The sequence below is a fragment of the Pteropus medius genome, unplaced genomic scaffold (genome assembly GCF_902729225.1).
Source record: "Pteropus medius unplaced genomic scaffold, Ma_sr-lr_union100, whole genome shotgun sequence".
Classification (NCBI taxonomy): domain Eukaryota; kingdom Metazoa; phylum Chordata; class Mammalia; order Chiroptera; family Pteropodidae; genus Pteropus; species Pteropus medius.
The window spans coordinates 24726984-24749995 of record NW_024354875.1 but is presented as its reverse complement, the minus strand read 5'-3'; the positions used below and the strand labels follow the sequence as shown (position 1 = coordinate 24749995).

General features: G+C 39.6%; 1 protein-coding gene across 4 annotated transcripts in view; it reads left to right on the top strand.

The window, feature by feature from the left end:
* Window positions 1-4864: 4864 nt before the first annotated feature.
* DPP4 (dipeptidyl peptidase 4) overlaps window positions 4865-23012 on the top strand; it is a 74025-nt gene continuing 55877 nt past the window's right edge. For 2 of the 4 annotated variants that reach the window (XM_039855670.1, XM_039855669.1), the window contains exons 1-3: window positions 4865-5005; window positions 5517-5604; window positions 13099-13227. In XM_039855670.1, the coding sequence (XP_039711604.1) occupies window positions 5000-5005; window positions 5517-5604; window positions 13099-13227 (223 nt within the window). In that variant the 5' untranslated portion in view covers window positions 4865-4999. The remainder of the gene's footprint in view (window positions 5006-5516; window positions 5605-13098; window positions 13228-23012) is intronic. The other 2 variants (XM_039855672.1, XM_039855671.1) reach the window with 1 other exon arrangement.

Sequence of the window (23012 nt, the reverse complement as noted above, 5' to 3'; positions counted from 1 at the left end):
AAATTCTAATGTCTGGTGCAGAAATCGCACTTAAGTTTGCATAATAGAAATTCATGGCCTCTTATCAAGTTTCCAGACTCAAACCAGCTCATAAACTCAGAATGCCTTGTTTGAAATAAAGGTCAATTGTTTTTGAGAAAGGAGCCTGCAATGCCACCACAGTTCATATCTTAAATCTTCTTCCAAGTCTTCCTCAGAAAGACACACGACATATCGCTGGGTTTGAAAATGTCCTTTGAAACGCCATAGGAGTTATTAAATACTGGCCCTAGGTTTTTACTAATTGCTATGGCATTAAAACACCAGTATGATCCTGTGGTATATTGGTTTCCTGTAACTGCTGTAACAAATTTAGTGGCTTAAACACCATAAATTTATTACCTTATTGTCTGGTGGTCAGAAGTGTGAAATTGGTTCTCCTGGCCTAAAATCGAGGTGTTATTAGAGCTGAGTTTCTTTTAGAGACTCTGGGGTAGAATTCACTTTCTTGCTTTTTCCAGCTTCTGAAATCTGCCTACATTCCTTGGCTCATTTATCTCCTGAGCCATGGAGAAAGATTATGGTCAGAAAAACCAAGTGGAAGCCCCTGGAACTGTCTCTGCACATCCATATGATAAACCGAAAGTAATACTTCTTCTCTGGGCAAATACAGAGATTAGTGTCACTATGTAAAAATTTGCAATATGTGCGAGTGCTGGTTTCCTGTCTTATAGTCATTTGGCTTTCCTGTTCAGCCTGTGCAAAGTATAAAATGACTATGGATCAATCTTAGCTATCTTTTCAGGTATGGTAACTTTACTGGGTCAAATAATACAGTCATAATATCTGGGGCTATTAACCTGATGAACACTTTTTTCTTGAATTTAATTAACAAGAGCCATCTATAAGAGTTTGCCTTTCTTTGGAAGGGGCAGCAATATATTTTTACCATCTATTTCAGGGCTAAGTCCACTTTCTTGCTCTCCATAATAATATAGTCTACCGAAAACTTGATCATCTCCCTATACTATAGACCATCACAATGGTCCATTACATTAATGACATTATGCTAATAGAACCTGGTGTACAGTAAGCAGCAAGTTCCCTACATGCTGTAGTAAGATAAATGTGGCCACAGGGTAGAAGATGAATCTTATTAAAATTTTGAAACTTTCAAAGCATCCAGTGGTTTGAAGTATGTAAGGATATGCCCTCTAAAGTGAAAGTTAAGTCACTATACCTTGTATGCCCACCACGAAGAGGAGCAATATTTGTCAGAATTCTTTGGCTTTTAGAGACACCGTATATAATAAATAGCTGTACTTTTCTGACCCATTTGTTCAGTAACCTGTAAGGCTGTCTGTTCTGAATGGAGCCTAGAGTAAGAGAGGGCTCCCCAAGTCTAGGCTATAGTGCAAGCTGCCTTGATACTGGGATTTTAATGACCCAGCAGCCAGAGACACTGTATAGAGCTTCCAGTAAGCCCTCATAAGAAATGCCTAGAGTTTTTAGAACAAAGCCATGACCTCTTTGTCAATGTATTAGTTATCTATTGATGCATAATAAAATACCCCAAAACTTTGGGGGCTCATCTTGGATGATGGCTACAACAGCCAATGACTATTCACTGTATGAAAATCAGCTCCTCTCTTTTTATTTTTATGTGCTTCTTTTTCCTCTGTTCTGCCCATCTTTAAGTCCTTCTTCCTCAGAATTGTTTTATTTTTTTATTATTTTGTACTAAGTATAGTTGTACAATATTATATTAGTAATAATAAAATATTATATTGGTTTCAGCTGTACAACAAAGTAATTTGACATTCAAGTACCTGACAATGTGATCACCACATTAAGCTTAGCAACCATTTGTCATCATAAAATGATATTATGATATTATTGACTATATTCCCTATGCTGTACTCCATATCTCCATGGTTTATTTGTAACTGGCAGTTTGTGCCTTTTATTCACCTTCACCTTTGCCACCCGTTCCCCCAAACCCCTTCATCTCCTCTCTTTCTATTGGGTCTTGGTAAAGACTGAAAGCTTGATCATGGAACACCAAGTATATTCATTTGCGAGGGCTACTATAACAAAGTACCACAAAATGGGAGGCTTAAACAACAGAAATTTATTGTCTCACAGTTCTGGAGGCTGGAAGTCTCAAATCAAGGGACTGGCAAGGTTCGCTCCTTCTGAGGCCTGTGAGGAAAGGATGTGTTCCAAGTTTCTCTCCTTGGCTTATACACGACTGTCTTCTCCCTTTTTACCCTTCACATCATCTCTCTAAGCATGTCTCTGTGTCCAAATTCCCCCTTCTTATAATGACACCGGTCATATTGAATTAGAGCCCACTCTAATGACTTATTTCTAACCTAACTATTTCTGTGAGGACCTATAGACCTATCTCCAAAGAAGGTCACTTTCTGAAATTCTGGGGATTAGGACTTCAACATCTCTTTTTTTGGAGGGGACACAATTCTACCCATAGTACCAAGTAACTATATAACCTGAACTACCCGTAATGAACTGGTTGTTACCTGATCCACCGTATGATGGTTGGGCATGTTCAGCAACATCCCATTATTAAGTGGAAATGGTAACTATAGGCTATAGGAGACAAGCCCAAGTGTTCCAGAGGCACAAGAAAATCACATGAGCAGAAAATTTAGACTCCATGGTGCCCTCTCCCACTGCTTTAATATCTCTCCATCAACACACACCTATATTTTCATAGGGAGTACAGTGTAACTAAGCAACAGGAGAGGGACAAGAATTGGCTTTATGCAAAGTAAGCAGATATCAGTCCTAAGTAAATGGCTGCTGCATCACAGTCCCTCTCAGGGGTGCCCCGAAATACAGTAGAAAGAGAAATCTTCCTAACAGACAGAACTTAGAGTAGTACATCTGTTTTTCCGTTGTGCATAGGAAGAGAGATGGCCTAATGTAAGGTTACAATGACTCATAGGTGGTGGCTAATGTGTTGACCAGCTGGTTCCTGGAAACTTAAAAAAAACAAGATTGAAAGATTGGCGACATAGAGGTCAAGGTGAGGGAGATATGTAAAAGAGTCTTTTGAAGTGGGTATGGTGTGAAGATATTTGTGTTTCATGGGATGCCCTCCAGAGAACAAGATGATCTGTCCCATGGATGTCAGCCAATCTCCTTCCAGTCTCCCCAGAAACTGCTGGATAGAGAGTGCCATGGTGTAGGCATGGAGGTTAAGAATAGGCTCAGGTGTATGGATGTCCCTCCCAAAGGCTCATGTGACTTGTAGCTTCCCTCCTTCATTGCTGAGTGTACAAACTTGTGATAGCAGAGGCCAATTCTAAGTCCCCAAAATGGCACCATTCCCTGTAGTCTCCAGTAACACCACTGACTCACTTTTGCAAACAGTTGGAAGGAGGAGGGGATGGATTTGAGAGATACCTGTAAAGGCAGAATTGATGAGTAATTGGTAGCTAAGTGAATGTAGCAGGACAATGAAGAAGAAAATCTGAAATGACTGAAGTTTTCAGTGTTTTTGAATGATGAATGGAGACACTTAATGAAGATGGTGGTGATCAGAGAAGGGTGGGGCAAGGGTCATGGAGAAGATGAAGAGTTCAGTTTGAGCTTCTAGAGGTGGGTGTGGGTAAGTGTATGTATATATCACAAGCAATTAGTGGTCAAGAGGAGAAAAGATCCGAGTGCAGAAGCAAAGTCTGGAAAGGAGATAAAGAATGGAAATTTGAATTTATTCATAATCATATTTTAATGCTCAATAGGACTTTGCATTTTCAATTGTGTGCCTCTAACTATAGACAGAGAGGCTTTGCTTTTCAGCTACAGTGAACAAACTGAAGAGGCCTTTTAGAGTATAGAAGTACCTCTAGAAAGGAAGGAGGCATAGACAAGCCCTAGAGGCAGCTAGGTACCTGTGTATTTTATATTGAAAGCACCAAGTGCACAGACCTCATCTGTCTTGTTAAACTTCCCTATCTCAGCATCTAGAAGAGGGTCTGGTACCTTCTAGCCATCCAAATATTAGTAGGATGGATGGAATAAATAAATGTAGAGATGAGTGAATGAATTAACGAACGAACCTGCAGGTCATAATGGGGAGCTAGGGGAAGGAAGAGCCACCCTTGATCTTTTTCTCTTCTCCAAATCTTCTTTGCAAGACTGAAAGATAAGAGGCCATCTGGAGCAGTGGTTAATAACACAAACTCTGAATTCAGGCTCATAACTTCCTAGCCATGTGAAGTGACCCAGTGACTTAACCTCTCTGTGCCTAAGCTTCTTCCCTGTAAAATAAACACAGCAAAACTTAGAGCAACGCCTGGGAAAAAGTAAGTCACACATAGGTGTTAGTATTATTTTTGGCATCTTGAAGAGGAGGTGTCTGCAAGACAAGGAGGAAAATAAGGAAAGAGTTGGGGGCGGGCGGTGAATCCAGACACTGATCCTCTAAGTATGAACAATCAATCACCTTTTCTCTCTCTCTCTTTGCCTTCCAGAAGTTTTTGTTCCAGCTGCCAGTAGTGAGCTGTGTGAGTTTGCAGAGCCCCGTGCCCTCTCTGAGCTCTCAGTTCGGTTGCCTGTCCACGTGAGACTGCCCAAGCTGAGCTTCAAGGCTCCTTTCAGTGTGGGCGGCCTTGGCTCTCCGCTTCGGATACCAGGGACCTGCTCACCCCAGCTCAGGCTTTCACAACAGCTCCCGCGCGTGCCCGGGACTCCGCACCCTGCGCGCCCCAGCTGCCACCCGGCGCCCTGTACAGCCCGGGTGAGGTGCCTCTCGGACGCCCCCCGGCCGGGATGCCAGTGTCAGAAGCCTGCGCGCCTTCTGCCGCAGCCTGCACTGCGGCCCTTTATACGGAGCCGGCTGGGCGCTCGCTAATGTTTAACTAGGGGCTGAAACTTGGGAGAGCTGAGTGACTCCGCGGCCCGGAGCCGCGGAGTTGGACTCGAGTCTCGGCGGCTCGCCTGACTTCTGTCTGCCCTCCCGCTCCGGACGCTCAGTTCCGAGCAGACGCCGACGATGAAGGTGAGTTAGTAGCGCGCCTCCTGCTTCCCGAGCCCCCGGGTTGAGTTGTAGGCGTCTCTTCACCAAACTCCCTCCAAATTGTCCACGGAACCGGTTCAGGGGCTCTTATTAGGCAGAAGCTCCAGGGCCACCCTCTGACAGGTGAAGGGACGTCCCAGAGCTCTTGCCTCGCTCTTGATCTTGCGGAGTTTCTGATAGAACCCAGGTGCTGATCCTTGGACGATCCAGAGAAACACCAATAAATCGCAAAGCCCGAATCCTCACTTGGCTTCTGGCGTGCAGGCGTAGAGAAGCAAACGGTAATGTGTTCGGAGGCCACAAGTTCAAGGGCAGCCGCTCTCGCAACCTCGGACTGGCTCACTCTTAATCCTCCCAGCCCACCGTGCCCCTCTCCAGTGCACGCCTATAGGCAAATCTCTCTGCTTCAGGTGCAGCCCAGGCCCCGACCCTCTTACCCACACTGGGGCCAAAGGGCTCGCTCTAACTGAACATGATCTAACCGGCTTTGCAGACACAGTGGAAGGTGCTCCTAGGATTGCTGGGAACTGCTGCGCTCGTCACCATCATCACCGTGCCAGCCGTTCTGCTGAACAAAGGCAGTAAGTTTGAAACATCTGAAAAAGATAAGACAGTTGGAGATCAGAATCTGGTTCTGTTTAACCACATTGAGGAGAATGAGGGATTTTGCTGGGGGCTGGGACCAGTGCATCAGGTTTTAGCTGAGGCTTCTCTGGAGCTGCCGCTGGTTCTAAGTGTAGCAGCAAGATTCACTTCGCGGGGTCTCCAGTGTTTAGGCTACGAGAACCTTGAAGCCGCCAAGTTTTATGTATAACAAATATATACTTCCTGAAATTAGGGAGAAGTCTTAGGATTTTTTAAAAATTAAATCTAAATTTAATACACTTTAAATTTAAATTTAAATTTTTTAAAACTTTCGTGTTCGTGGTTTTCAAAAAGAGGCAGTGTTAAAGATCCCAGACAGCTGTAATGATATCATAAGGAGACGGAAAAATAAGGAAGTAAGCCCCGAAGTGCAATTGTGAGAAATGACAGTGCACAGGGCACCCAGGTAGTTTTCCTTCCGGGATCATGGAAATCCATCAATTGAAGCGTCCGGATGCAGGAAAATAACTATTTGACCCCTTATAGAAGTATTTCAGAGTTAAATCATAAAATTGGTGTACTACATGATGATGTTCATAGGGGGGTAGAATCAGCGATGTTTGGTGTATTCTTTCGTCTAAAGCCACCTGCATTTCTTTTAGTTTAGCCCTAGTTCTTAATATAAAATATTCATATAATGGAATACACACTGTTGGAGGCAAGCAAGTAAGAATACCTAGTTTGGGTCTCCTCTGGCCCAAATTTCCTTTTAAATATATGACTTTCATTTCAGTATTACACATTCTGGACAGCTAACTGAAGCGTCTTCTCTGGATGGTATAGTAACCCAGGAAATGTGCAGACAGTGCTTATATATAAGGGGGTCTTATCCAGATTTCAAGGGGACAGTTCAGAAGTAGTTTACAGAGCTATAAAAAACCATGTTTGCTGGTAATTTCAGGGCCAAGGCAAAGATGCCAGAGGTTAAATAACTGAGTGTGTTGAGCTGTTGATACTGACTTTTAGTTACTTAAAGCAACGGTTACCACCATTTTCAACTGTTAAGTGGCAGACAGACATCGCTCTACTTATATTTGACCTTTTGTTGTGAACTGTTAAAATACAACTATTTTAATAAAGTGATACTCTGTATATATAAGCAACTACACAGAGAAAGCCAAAGGATGGGTCATCCATACAATCAATAAATATTCACGACTTACATCATGTTCCAGGCATTGTGCTAGTTGCTGCAAAGACAAAGGTCAAATTTTATAAATATAAAGATCTTTGACCTCAAGTTTAGTCTAGTGGGAAATGGATATACAAACAAATCAAAGTAACCAGAACAATGGGAACACACAGTATAAATATATATATGCCTTACTGTTAAAGTGTACAGTTGAAACTTATTGGATTTCGTTAACCAGTGTCATAAAAAATTTAATTAATTAAAATTAAAATTAAATAATAAAAAATAAATAAATAAAAGTAATCAGAACAGCCCGCATTTTCTCCAAAACATCACTGAGGCCCCATAACATCACTGGAAGGATGGGTAAAACTGTAATTATCAGAACTTTCCTTGGGGAATGTTGGAAAGAAAGAATGCTATATTTTGATAAGCCACTTGTGATGGACGGTGAAATGGCCTACGGGCTTGGGTCAGGTAACTGCCTTCCATGTGGTTTGGTCACATTACCTACAAGGGTTTTGTTTTATTGGGTAATGCATGAAGCCTGGGAATGGGCTGTCATTTCCCTTAAAGAGCACTTAGTTTCTTCTTCAAATGAAATCTGAACAAATATTTCAAGAATATCTCCTTGATAGGGACTTCCCTAGAGATTCACATGTCTCCACCTAACTATGATTATGAGTCAGTGATAAAGAGAGACTTGAGCAGACTTCCCTGGGGTTAGAAGTGTTACTTCTGGGAAAGCACAGGAAGAACTCTCACAAGAGGTTTCTTTTGTGGGGGCCTAGGGGTTGGGAGTTGAATAGTTAATAACAGACTCTGGAGATAAGATTTTCCAGAAAAACGTGAATGCCTATGTGTCAACACAGAGACAAGAGATTAGATCCTCTAATCTCAACTATAAAAGGACTCTTAGCAAGAGAAGAGAGTGGGCAGCAGGAAAAAGAGTTCGATTTTAATCGATAGGCTCTGGGGAACTGCTGGAGAATTCTGGGCGTGCCTGAACTGTTGCGTATGACAGTGGGAAGGTAGATTGAAGTGAGGCAAGCCTGGAGGGGAAGCAAGGGGAGTGTCCCAGGAGAAGCTGTAGAGCTACACAGAAATGTGAATGATTAGACTTTGGTCATTGGAGACATAGGAAGTAAGAGGAGTGTAGCTAAGGACATCTCTTGGGCAACTGAGTGGAGATATGGTTTCATTATGCGTTTTATTTACACTACCACTCAAGTTATTTGTCTCCTCATATTTCTTAATTTGCATGTACAGTCTGTATATTTGAGGAGAAAAGTGAAATCTTTTTTCAACTCCGGCCTTCTCATAAGGGACAGAGTTGAAAGCTCAGGAATGCAGCATTTTTGCTAGATTAGCCATGCTATTCCTGGGCTGTGCCACTTTAAGGGACAACATTCTTACAAAGAATCCAGAGTTATTACCCAAGAAATGTTTTTCGTATTGTTAATCTAGGTTTAAAGTCAAACAAATACCTAAAGGAAGAGAGGAAGGGAGGTGGGAGAGAGGATATATAAATGGGAAGGAAGGAAAAAAAAGAGAAGAGGAAGGAAGATTTTGATAGGAAAAATAACAACAACAACAAAGTCTTAGACTATATGGAAAGCAAAGATATAAACAGCCAAAAGTAGGGAGGAAGAAATGAACAAACCCAAATCCGTCCCCTGAGAGGTCAATTTAAAGGAAGGTTAAGTGTTTCCATATGAAAAAATGACTTCAGCAGAACTAGACACATCCGGAAAGTGAGAGAGTGGGGGAGGGAGCGGGAGGGTGATGATTACTTAATATTATTGTCATTTTTTTTTTTTTTTTAGAACAAAACTCCTTGAGGTCAGGAATTATTTCACCAAACAAAATTTAAAGTTCACTTCCTTCTGTATAGATAATAAAAGAATTGTATTTTGTTTTAAATTCTTCAAATATACTATTAAAAAAGATATTACATATTTAAACATTCTGTTTCCCAGAGAATCAGTATAAAATATATAAAAATACTTTACTCATCATGGAATTCTAGAAATCCTCATGGCTTAGTGGCAATAAAACCTTCTCATTCAACATTTATGATCCCTTTATTTTCCCCTTTACATTATATTATAGTCTGAGTTTTTAAAATATTTATCAAATAATTTTATCACATTTTGTTATTTGTCAAATAGTTTTATTGTTGAGTTTTATTATGGGACAGAAACATATCTGTTCTTTTTGTTCCTTTTACTGCTTTAGCAGTAAATTTCCTCAATACCTTCTTTCAGTGCATAGGAAATTTGACTGCTTACCCATCCATCAGTAAAGTAATGAAAGAAAACCCAAATGTGAAGGAGACAAGAATAATCAGAGAAAGAAAAGATAATATCTATGAAGTTTGCCTGAGGAAGTCCAGGATCTATTCCAGGTTTAAAAGCACAGAAATGAGACTGAATGAAAGCTTTGTATATTTCAGAGGACAGTTTCTAAACAGTGAGCTCTGTAAAAGCTTGAATTGACTCCAGCTAGCTCAGTTAACTATTGTCAACCTTTGTCGAGGGCTCATGAGGTCAGTGGGTTGGTCTTTTTCAGGCCAGCTATTTTGCCTTTTGGTTCCCTAGCCATAGCATGTGCCTTAGAATTTTCTCTCTTAGACATTTTGCCTCCCATTCAAAAAGGGATCAGAGAGAAAAAGAGAAGACTTTGCCCAACTGATAGTTAGAGAATGATGAAGTAAAGGGACCACGTAGAGCTGGATCTATATACTTGAAATTTTATGACTTAACGCAGTGCTGAGGCCTATGGGGACTGTGACTATAAATGCATGTAGGACCACTTTGCTCCTGGAAGAAAAGGTATGTAATAACAGCCACCATGTATCAGTGTGGGGCTGAGGGCTCTCAATATTCTTCTCATTTGACCCTTATAACAATGCTTTTGAGAAAGATACCATTATCATCACATTTTTACAGAGGATTTACAGAAATTTTGAAAGGATGTTTTAGTTATTTATTACTATAAAATGAATTACCCCAAAACTTAAACAACAAACATTTTTTTTATGTCACAGTTTCTATGGGTCGGGAATTTGGCAGTGGCTTAGCTGGCTGGCTTTGGTTCAAGGTCTATCATAAGACTGCAGTCAAGGTGTCATCACAAAACTTGATTGGAGCTGGAGGATCCACTTCTAAGCTCTCTCCCATGGCTATTAGCTAGAGTCCTCAGTTCCCCACCATCTAGATTTCTCCATAGGGTGCCAGGCAGGTGGCTTTCCTTAGAATGAAGAATTCAAGAGAGCAACCAATTAAGAAGCTGCAGTGCCTTTTATGACCTAGCCTCAGAAGTATGACCGATGGAACACAGCCATTACTTCTGTTGTATTCTATTGGTCACACAAAGCAACCCTGGCACAGAGTGAGAGGGCATTACACAAAGGCATGAATACTAGTGGTGGAGATCATTGGAACCATCTCAGAAGCTAGCTACCAAAAAAGTTAAGGAATGTGCTTGAAATTCTACAGAGTTGGGATTAGGCAATGTGACTCTAGAGCTGATGCTCTTAAACCCAAATCATGCTGTTAGCTTGTAATCAAGTATAAAGTTAATAATGGAGCCATATTAGCATAAGTGTTACTACTTCCCATTTATATTTCTATATTACAATTTCATGACTGCTAATCCCTGGGTGCTAAGTATTCTGAGGAAAAGCACTTGCTGCTCCCGCTGCCTCTTTTTCTGTAAAGCTGGAGAGAGGCAACACTTTCCAGCCAAGGACTAACATCCCACACTTTTGACTAGTATTATTTAGTATTTAGTATTTTTAGTAGTAGCAGTAGGTCCAGATTTAGTTTGCACTGAATTACACTTGCTTTCTTTCTAATGCACCTTATATTGTATCATTTGATCTTCATGGGACAGTGCATATCAGAGAGAGATATTAATATCTTGACTTTTACACTGAAGAAACAGCAGCATAGAAGTTTAGGGTTTTGGGAGTAAATACTAGAACATAGGAATCCAAGTCTTGACCTCTAGCCTTCCTTGAGTTTGCAGATTCCCATAAGTAACTGTTTAAAGAACTGCTTTGGTGAGAGTTATTTCTAAGTTAATGATTAGTCATTGCCTTATGGCTTGATGCTAACAATTGTTGTAAATCAGTACCTTGTAAATATTTTTACCTTTAGTCTTCACAGCTCCATTATGACATCCAAAAGGTGTGTCTCTCAATCTGAGAGTAAGCTAAAACCACAAAGTTAGAATTTCTGAGTTAGCTGTTTTATTCTTTTCAAGTACTGTGTTTGCAGTTTTATATTGTACTTTGAAATTATAACTTCCTAAGAAGTTTTTTTAAAACTTAATGATAAACCATTTGCTTTATTAAAGTGTATACATAATGTGCACTTTTTTTTTTTTTTTTGATTATTTGGTTCACTGGAGAAGTAAGTAGAGCCATGAGCTTAGGTCACATAACTCAGCATCTAAGGCCCAAGAAGCAGAGATAATTTAAGACAGTGCCGCAGCTAACAGGGACTTTATTCCTGGCACCCTGAGGGCCATTGTCATTCAGGATGTATAATAAAAGAAGAGGAAGTGAGTATCAGATGGATACCACCACACATTTCTTTCCTGTCTTCACACTGGGTCCCCCAAAACTGACTATCATTGTAACACCACCTTTGCGGGGCTCGGACTTCTTCTGGTTTTTCTCAGTTGTTTTAAAGCCCCACCTGCTCAAATTCAGGTCCATGAATTTCATGGCTCCTGTTTCCCTGTTATTTTACTTTATTCTTTATTCCTTTATTTCTTTATTCTTTCATTCTATTTAAAATTTTTTCAGGGCTAAGGCCTTATGGTGGCCAGATGCTATATCGTTTAACTCTTCGACATGTATTGAATGTTTCCTGCAGGGCAGTATTACTTACAGGTACAAGAATCTGGCACTAAACAGTGGAAATGAGGAGCCTGCTATCGTGGACCTTTATAATCCATGGTGCATGTAGGTAGTAGGCAAACACAGAAATAATGTCAGACAGTAATATATGCTAGGTCTAAAATATTATGATAGAACAGAGAGACACAGAAAGGCTTTCTCTTTCTTTTAAGCATGAGTATGACATGATCGTATTTCCTTTTCTATAGTACGTCTCTGACTCCTGTGTAGATAACGGTGATGGTGGGGTGAGGAGTAGTTTGTTCAGGTAAGAGATGATGGCAGATTGGAGAAAGTGGTAGCATTCAAGATGTAAAAAAAAGAAAGAAAGAAAGAAAGAAAAAAGAAAAGAAAAGAAAAGAAAAGATAGGATGTATTTTGGAGTTAATTAACGTATGGGAACATGAAGAATGAAGACGAGCAGAGACAAGGGTGACTCCTTGAAGAACTTGCTGGATAGTCAAAGTGAAGAATTTTCTCTTGCCCTCATGACTATATCTTCCCACAAGAGCTAATCTATAGTGTGGGCCTTCCAACCTAACTCCCTTGTCCTACTGAATCTGCTTCTGCTTTCCTCAGTAGGGTTGAGGGGGTCCTTCTGCCTCATGAACCCAGCACACACATGTCAACATAAAGTAATTCTCCAAGTGAGCAAACATTCATTAAGCATTTTCTATGTGTCAGGCACTTTAGTGGTCACTAGAGATGTGAAAATGATAGATATGGCCCTTGTCCTCAAATAATTCACATTATTAAGGGAAACATAAACATTAACTATGATTTAAAAAAAAATGCTATATGTATTTCCAGTAAATGATCAAAGTGCTATGAAAGCACTAAGGAGCAAATGATAAATGCCGTCTATGGATGTCTGAATAGAAACCAACCAAGCATAAAGGTTTAATAATTGATGGGCCTGAATACATGCCTTCTAATCCTGGAGCCATCAGACTGGCTCTCAGACATACAGTTCACCTATAATTCACACCTCCCTGATTCTGTAGGAGGATTATATCAGAATGTTTTTGGCTGCAAGTAATAGAAAACCTGGTCAAAAGTTGTTTAAACTATGGAGGGTTTTTTTGTTGTGCTATTATTAGCATTTTATATAATTGGAAGTGCAGAAGTAAGGCAATTAACATAATGGTCCGACAACATTCTCAAGGACCCGGGTTCTTTCTGTCTTTCAGCTCTGCCATTTTCAGACTGTCATTGGCTTGTCCTCTCAGGATCGAGCATAGCTGCTACAGCAACACATCATTTGCTCATACAGCTATTTCACGAGGCAGAAAAAGATCTCGTTTCTCATTTATAATCTATCAGGAAGGAAAATCATTCCCAGAAGTCCTTCATCCCAAGGCTGACTTTCTCTCGTGTCTCATTGGTCAGATTTGTGTCATTTGTCCACTTCTAAACTGATCACTGGCAAGGAGAATGAATCACCAAGCTTGGACTGGATGAATCAAGATTTAACTTTCTGGGACAAAGAGGAACCTAAGAGGAGGGTGGAAGAGGAAGGTAAATTACCTAAGTTGAATTGGAAATTCTAAAAGAATGAAATGGGGGGAAAGTCTATGTAGGCATATGATATATTTTATTATTGCTCTCTTTTCAGTACATCAGAAAGATTTTGTTTGCTGACAAAAGAAAATAGATATCAAGCCACCTCCTATCTCCAAAAAATCTAATCATCTAACTCTCTTCTTCCCCTCTTCTCACTTTCTTTCCTAATCACCTGAGTTTATTGCAAAGCAACATGTTTTGATTCTGCCTTTTTGATCCTGAGGGCATTTTGAGCCCAACACTTTTTTTCTCTTGGCATCCAAAGTGATTAAGAATAGGGAAGAATTGATTTTACAACTTTTAAAATACAAATCTGAGACAATAGAGTGGGTCAGAAATATTTGAGAGAAATTACTCACAGTTTTCTCATGAAAAGCATATATAAACTGTCATAGTTTTATCCAATTTATAATGAGAAAATGTGGCAGAAACAGTCAACATTAAATAAAATGAACAAAGTTTAAAAACATATGGTAAAAACTAGATCTGCGAAAGTTGACCCAAGAATGTAGGATTTGAAATAATTAATGGCCATAAAACAAAATAAGTAAACAAACAGAAACAAATGAAATAACCTCACACCATCTAGAAGCTATCATCTGTTTAATCTGACATGGACAAAAATAATCTAACTGATAATTCAAATCTTTGTTGTAAAATTTCAGGGGTGGGGTGGAGGGGGGTGGGAATTAATCCGCATAGTAAGGATTTTATTAAAATTAAAATGGTTCGATTATACTGAAAAGAAAAATCCAAAACCAACATCAAGTGGCCTGGCAATTCCCCCATATTCCCCACCTGCTCACTCATCCACTTTCGTGGTGGACTCTCTCCTGCGTCACCTCTTACCAAACATCCAATTGGCCAGCAAGTCCTCTCACGTCTACCTTCGTGTTCTATCAGAATTCTACCATATCTCACCATCTCCACTGCTACCAACCTGGTCCAAGACACCATCTCCTTTAACCTGAATTATTGCAAAAATCTCCCTAGTTCTCTTCTCACCTCCTCATAGTGTATTCTCAACACAACAGGCATGGTGATTGTGGTAGGCAAAATTCTAAAATGGCTCCCCAAATTTCTTCCTTTCCCTCCATGTACTAATCTCTGCCTAATCTCTGAGACTGTGAATATGATGGATTTAATTCTGATGATTATGTTATGTTCTATGGCACAGTCCACTTTAAAAAACAGAGCACATGGGTGGACCTGACCTACTCACACAAGCCCTTTAAAAAACAGAATTTACATGGCTGCTCACAGGAGAGGTAGTCAGAGATTTGAAGCACCAAAAGTATTTGACATGCTACTGAAACTTGGGAGATGGAGGGGACCGTATGGTAAGGAAAGTGGGCGGCCTGTAGGAGGTGAGAGCAGCCCCCCACTGGCAGCCATCAAAGAAAGAGGGCCCGAGGTCCTACAACCATGTGGAACTGAATCTTGTCAACAACCTGCATGAACTTGAAAGCAGCTTTTCCCCCAGAGCCTCCAGCTGAGAACTCAGCCTAGCCAATACTTTGATTTCAATCTTGTGACTCTGAACAGAAAACCCAGCCATGCCAAGCTAGATTTCCAACTACTGAGCTAATATGTCTACATTATATTAAGCTGCTAATGTGTGGTCATTTGTTATGCAGCAATAGAAAACTAACACAGCAGTCATTTTTAAACATAAGTCAGATCACATCCTCCTCTGCTCAGAACAATTCAACAGCTTCCCATCTCTCTCAGAGTAAACTCTAAAGTCTTCACAACGGCCGGCATGGCCCATGTGATCTGAACCCCACCACCTTGCTTCTCTGAGTTCCTCTTCTACTCTCTCCTCTTCGCTCATTCATCTTACCTCAGAAGTTTTGTACTTGCTGTCCTTTCTGCTGGTTCCTCTTGCCTGGGGCTCTCTTTTTCACCCCTCTCCTCCTCCAGGTCTCTGATAAAATGCCATCTTATCTGTGGGGCCTTCTGTCACCATGCTGCTGAATACAACAGCCTCCCCCAGACCTGGCACTCATTTTTCCCTTCCCTGCTTTATTTTTCTGTGGCACTTACCACCAAACATGTGACATTATTTACTTACTATTTGTTCCTATGTCTCTGCCCCACCCCCCGCCATTAGAATGTAAGCTTTCTGAGGGCAGGAGTTTTCCACGTTCTGCTCACTCATATCTAGTGTTGAGAACATTGCAGAACACAATGAGTGCTTGTATTAGTTTTCTAAGACGGCCATAATAAATTACCACAAACTGTATGGCTTAAAACAACAAAAATTTATTCTTTCACAGCTATGGAGTCTAGAAGTCCAAAATCAAGGTGTTGACAGGGCCATGCTTCCTCTGAAGGCTCCAGGGAAGAATCCTTCCCTGCCTCTTCCTAACTTCTGGTGGTTACTGGCAATCCTTGGTGTTCCTTGGCCTGCAGCTATATGGCTCCAATTTCTGCTTTCATCTCCACATGTCCTTCTTCCCTCTGTCTCTCCGCATAGTCCTCTCCATCCTTCAAGTCAGCAAAAGCATGTCTTCACATGGTCTTCTTCTAAGGACACCAATCATTGGATTTAAGGGCCTGTCCTCATTCAGTATGACCTCTTCTTAACTAGCTACATCTACAAAGACCTATTTCCAAATAAGATCACATTCTAAGATTCCAGCTGGGCATGATTTTTTGGTGGGACACTCTTCAACCTAGTATAGCCTGACGAGTATTTGGTGAATTAAAAGCATTATCTTAGAGTTTGGGCAAAAGACTTTTTTGATGAACATTTTTTAATGTTTCTTTAATTATGATTAAAATGCTTACATTCAAAATATGAAATCAAGTCATCCAGTACTAATTCATGTGTACTTCCTATTTGTAGAGTATAGGGCTAGCAGCTGTTTGATAAAGATAAAATAAATTCATCCTTTCAGCTTATTTATAGTCAAGACAAGATTGTTAAGATTAAATATTTAAACGATACAAAATTGTTTGATTAATTGGCAAAATACATGGTATAGAAAATAAGCACTAAAGACAACATGGAGGGAGAAATGAGTGTACTGTAAGCTGTAAGGGATAGATCAAGAGGCTCAAAGAAGGAGGGTGAGAAAATGAAAGCCACAGATGTGGACTGTTTGGAAAGTTTGCTAATAAATACAGGAAGAGAAGTAAGAGATGGCTTGAGGAAGCAGCAGGATCAGGCAAATATTTTTTAATACAGGTATACCCTGTGCATGCTTAAGGACAGGGCAGAAGTAAGCAGTGAAAAGAAACTGAAGATGCTGAGGGAGCAGAGATGAAAAAAAGTCCCTAAGGAATCAAGAGGACAAGGATCTGAGGTACAGGTCAGGCCCAGTTTTTCCTCTGAGTGCTGAAGAAAGAGTGGCTGGAGGGACAGATAGCAGTGAAAAGCATGGTGGGAAATAAGCCCCTATGGTTGCTTTTGCTTTAAAGGAGGAATCACTGAATCTTTTCATTGGACAATATCATACTCATTTGAAAATGTGTACTGCAGGGCCTGAGTTGTTCTTAATTGTGTTATGTTTAAAATATAGGAAACATGGAAAACAAAAGAAAGAAAAGAAATTTATTATAAAGCTTACATGAATATTTATTATAAGTTTAGGAAAAAGATGATGAGAGTTACTAGATGTACTAGAAAAGAAAGAATGAAGATGGTACAACTTCCTTTTCAGAAAGTCATAGAATTGCCATCCTTAATAACAGACCAGAGAGAAACTGTAAGGTTTTCAGAAAGAATTGGTGCCTTTTTGACTTTGGAGCTCTAGAACAAATTATGTTCTAATGTAACCTACCAAATGACCCAAGCCCAAATGATACTACCAACCTGCCTGTTGAGATTAGTTTCAAACATTGAATTCAAACACTTCCATATAGCTAATTCATCTATACCAATTCACAAAAACTGCCAATGTAACATTTGCCGTGTACAGTCACTCTCCCAGATACTTAGGTTGTTTAGAATAATGGTTATACTACAGGCTTCACAGCCATATTGCCTAGCTCAGATTTGGCTTTGGTGCTTGCTAGTCATGGGACCTGAGTCCAGTAATTGTCCATGTATTTGTGCCTCAGTTTTCTGATCTATAAAATGGGGACAAAAATAAGTTGTTAAATTATTAAGTGAACTAGAACAGCCCAGCTCACTGGAAGAACTTTATAAGCATTCATAATTATTATTCTACATGGATTTTCAACTTTTTAATTCTTTTAACAGTCCCAGAGGCAGGTACTGTAATAACACTTGTCTCACACTCTTGAAAGTTTTGACTCGCAAATACTAGAAAGGGCAATTTCTGTGGCAGTTTTGTTTTCCAGTGATCATTTTTCTTCATATCCTTGAAGATAAACACTTGTCACAGGGAATAGCCTTGTTGATTCTGCCTGTAAATCTTTCTGGAAAGTTCTTCAATGATTCAATGTTAGAGCTTTCAGCTTCCTCAAATGCCAATGTTCTCCAATAAGTTTTCTTTCTAACACCACCTACAGACTCAGTTTGCACTGTAACACCTTCCACTGATCTCACTACAACTACTTTTGAGTATTGTTCGAGAGAAACCAGACCTCTGCTAAAATATTTGCATGTTTCATGGGCCTGTAGGTCATTTATTGATACAGTTCAGACTGTATCAATCCCCTGTTCCTCATCACCTTGAATTACACTAGCTTAATGTCAGTCAACACAATGAGACATAAAAAGCCTTGTCAATATTAATTTTGCCCATCATTAGACCAGTCTTGTTTATTTCCAGAAGTCCTAACAAGGGGAGAAAGAGTGACTGTAATCAGAAAAAATAATAATAAAGCAATTTCCGTTTCAAAAAGGAATGCAACAGCCCTGACATCCTGTTTAGTGCTGGCTTCCTATGTGCGCTAAACCTCCTGGCTCTTTGCTGGGGTGAAGGCAGAATGATTCGGGCAGTGTAAACTGATGGTTAGGTGAAGGGGCAGAGGGTATTGCAAGTGTTAGTCTAGGGAAGGAGGGTGACAGTTAAATAAAGACGTGAGGAAGGTGAGGAAGCAGCAAATCTTGGGCATATCTGAGGGGAAGAACATTCCAAGCAGAGGATACAGCAAGTTCAAAGTCCCTGAGGCAGGAGAAAGCCAGTGTGGATGGAGTAGAGTAAAAAGAGAGGAGGAGATGAGGCTAGAGGTATGACAGACCACCTCCCCCGCCCCGCCCATTAAATTGTTTCCTTTTTTCCATATTATTGCTATTCTATGCATTGTACCCTTTGGTTAGCCTTTCAGAGTACATCTTTGAAAATACAGTAGTAACATCCCTAATGAAAGTTTGTCATCTGACACTCTGATCTTAGGGTAAATGCTTAAGAGTATGCAGTCCCACGGTCTACAGGCTCCAGCTGTAGAAAAATGCAATGCCAGTGTATTTTCAGAGGCCACTTGATGTACCTTGATGTTTCTCTTATTGAGAAGGCAAATCTGGTGATTATGATTATATTCTAATGCCTCCTGTGTAAGGTAATCAGAGAAACATCACTCTTCACAAATCTTCTAAGTTCACTAAGCCCAACATTTTCCCTGCATACTGCTGACTCCCAGTATGGATGCTATGGATGGTATTAGACATGTCGATGGGAGAAAGTGATGTTTATCAGCACTTAACAAATGATTAGATCGTACTTATCCTAGATGTTTTCTCAACATGCTGCTCTCGTGTTATTATTTTATTGCAGTAAAATTCTTAATTTCAGCACCACTGCTAGGTACTCCAGAGGAGACACACTTCAAATCATCTTTGTATCTCCAATGCCCAGCACATGCTAAGAACAAAACGATACTAAATAGTGTAACATATCTGGAGGGCTTACTAAATTTTAAGTCCTGAGCTAAGCACTTTACTTATGTTATCTTATTTAATTGTGGCAAATCCCTGTAGTCTAGATAAGGCTATTAGTTTTATTTTACAGATTTTAAAAAGTGAGGTTTTGCAAGCTCAGTAATTTTTCCAAGGCCCCAGTGGAAGAATTAGACATGGGCTCAAATCCAGGCTCTCTGATTTCAAAGCCACTAGGAACCCAACCCCTTCCTGGTATTTGTTGAATCAATAGAGTTGCTGGTAGCGTGCATATGCTGCTGAATAACACAGGGTATGAGGAAACTTCTAGTCAGTTTCTCCTTCTGCCTTCTTGATTTTTCTTCCACTGTCCCTATGTCAAGGCTACTATTTTGCTAGAGCAAATTCTAAAGTAACGCTCATTTTATTTCCCTAGCATATATATAAAATGTTAACTGATTACCATATGGAACACAAGAAATTTATAACCAGATATCTTTTTCCTGTGTTTAACAACTTTATAAGTTTATGAGCTGCAAAGAGCACATTCCTTTTTAGTTAAATTTCATTAGCCATTTATTTACTAAAACAGTGTACATTTGTGAAGTAGAAATATTATATATCATAGCTTAATACAGACCAAAAAAGTTTATTATTAATGAGTATAAAATATTCAAAATATCCTATAATCATAAAGTAATAATTGGTCAAAGCAAGAATATTCTATGGACCTACACTACTCTCTTATTTGCATCTTACCATTCTGGAATTACTTGTACTCAGAAATGATTTTGATCTCACAGCAAGAATCCATTAAGCTACCACATACGTTTATGAGAATTCATTCTTAGGTTGAACTATTTTAGAAGCTGCTATGCTACCATTTTTGACTGATAGAAATGGCATTTCCATACGGTTCAACCTAATAGCTGCTCTCATCAAAGAATAAAGTTATTAACCTTTTTTGATTTTTAAATTAAAGAAGACGTGAATCTGAGAGTTTCTGTGTATGCTGATTGGTAACATATGATTAACTGCTTTACTTGGCGAGCAGTGCTTTGAACTGATAAGTCAAATGAACGACATGTCCCAGGCCCACCAGGAAAACCACATAAGCAGCCAAAGACCTTCATCTGTCACCGCAGCAGTGCCCTGTCTGTGAACAAGTCAATAGGAAAAAGAGTGTGTCCTCTAAGTGTTTGACAGAATAGGTTGTAAGTTGGCAGCAAAATATGAACTAGCTAAAGGTCAAAACCTGGACTTGGCACTCACATCTCACAGAACTTGCTTATCTAGATGTTTCAAAAGTGTCTTCCAATGTGCTCCGCTTATCAAATGGCAAGGCAAAAAACAAGGAACATTTGTTGCTCTACTTGCTCCAATTTAGCAGGGCTGTTCTGGGACTGGGTAACCAGGATGTGGAAGCCGACTTGCAGCATCATTGTAAAGGAGCTGAGTGAACCTCACGCAAGACAGGGGTGGCCTGGGCCTCGTCTGGATGTCCTGGGCCATAGCAAGAGTGTGGCATCAATGTTAATATCTAGGATATCAGCAGATGGATCAAAATCATACTGGGCCCATTGTGAGTGAAAGGAGACTAAGTATAGTAGAGATGATAGCTTTAGAAAAGCTATGGCCTGAAGAGAAAATGAGCCCAGCATTGTCTAAGGAGGGCAGGAGAGCTAAATATTCAGTGAGGAACCCATTATGAATGTGAAGAGTAGCACTCTGGGCAGCAGGTGACATTACAGGGAATTTTGCCTCAATTATTTTAATACTCCAGATATAAGTGTGTTATTTAGAAAAACCTGGGAAAATACCCTATGCGAGATAGCATTTAAATGAGATAACACTGAATATAATCTATTGCAGTACTTTGTTTCTTCCTTTCTTGCAAAATCAAGAGTCAGTGATAAATGTTCTGTGCTGATATGTCTATCATATATGTCTATCATAGTCAGTCAGGCTGCTATAACAAATTATCATGGACTGCGTGGCTTAAACAACAAACATTTACTTTTCATAGTTATAGAGGCTGGGAAGTCTAAGGCACCAGCAGATTCAGTATCTGGTATCTGGCAAGAGCCTGTTTCAGTGGAGCTATGGTAAGAAAGCTCTCTGGACTTAATTTTCTAAGGGCACTAATCCCATTCATGAGGGCTCCACCCTCTTGACCTAATCACCTCCCAAAGGCCCCATCTCCTAATACCATCATATTGAGGATTAGGATTTCAACATAGGGATTCGGGAGTGAGGGGACACAAACATTCCATTTATTGCAATACATGTGTGTGTATAAATTGTCCTATCTCTATCTATAAGTCTATCTAGACATCTACATCAGCAAATATGTGAATATCTCTTATTATTATCCTTTGAATCTATGGATGTGTTTTATGTACATTTTAGACTAAGAGCTCTTGGAAGTAGGGTATATATTCTCAACAGTATTTTTCCAAGAGTGTTTGCTTTAGAACTATTTAGTATATGAAAGAATAATTGGATGAATACTAACAACTGACAGCATTTAGTGAACAAATTTAGATTTGGAGTCTTGTAGTCCAGTATGAGTTTCAAATAATATTTTCTGTAGCACAAGGCTTCACTCTTGTTTAAATAATGACAAATCCAAGTCCTGGTTTTACTCACTTCCTAAATTTCTGCTTACAAACACAAACATCTTACTAACTTTCAGTGGTGAAATGCTGTCATGAATTGGGAAAAAAAAAAAAGAAGAAAAAAATTTTAAACTTCTTAACAAACTAGGTTTACACAAAATCAATAAAGTAATAAAGTGAAATGTAGAATTTTATCTATTGAAACTGAAGGTTTTATAAGTAGAAACAAGGTTGTGTTATCACATAAGATCCAAAGAAATAAAATCTTAAGAACATATATTGAAAAAGAATTTCTTGTAAGAGAATCGCCTTTTCACAGACTGTAAAAAAATTAACAAGAGAAGGCGCTGCTGGCTTTTCAATCCTCAAAGAGTAAGAACTGCAGTTATTGGAATGACGGTGGCTGATTTTGTGAGTGTGGGTTTGTGTGCATGTGGAATAAGTAGAGAATTTGGAAAAAGCCTTTAAGTTGTTTGTCATCAGTGGAGGATCTGAGTTTGGGAAAGAGGAATCACATCAGCTTGACTATGCTTGTTGGAAAATAAATTACATCAATCAACGAAACCTTTTTGTGTGGGCCTCCTATGGCAGAGAACTGTGCTGCTATATGCTAAAGTTGATGGGAAAACAACAATAACAACAACAACAAAAGGCTCTGCATGGCCTAGCTGTGTAGACTACACAGGTAGGCAGGTAGGTATAGAAAAATAGTTATCAACACAAGTCATTGTGACAAGAGCCAAATGAGTAGTGTGGGGGCAAAAGTCAGAGGATGAAGAATTGAAGTGTTCATCAAAGAGGTGGGGGTTGGAGGGTGACTGATATGACAGCCAGGGAAGCCATTGAAGATACTGCAAGAAGTAGCTTAGGATAAGGAATACAGGTGGGAAAGTTTAAGAAGATCTACTGGGTTCACTAAAGAGTTTGAATCTTCTGTAGGCAATGGGGAATCATTGAAAGCTTTGGGGAAGAAATCGCCAGGTTGAAAGTGGAATTTTAGAAAAATTATTCAAATGGTGTTACAGTAGAGGAAATGGATTGGAAAGAACTTGATGTCAGGGATACCTGGAAAAAGATTTCACAGGAAGAATCAATGGGGTTGATTGGATAGAGAAAATAGTAAAAGAGAGGGAGGCATCGAAAATGATTTTCAGACTTTGAATTTGGGTCACCAGTAAAAGAATATAAAATGACACAAATCCCCTAGAAAAAACTAGTTTGGGAAGGAAGATAATCATTTTAGACCAGGTAAGTATAGGATTAGTGTGAGCCAAGTCAACTAAGACCCAACACAGCACTGGAAATGTGTATAGGCTAATAAATACAGATTT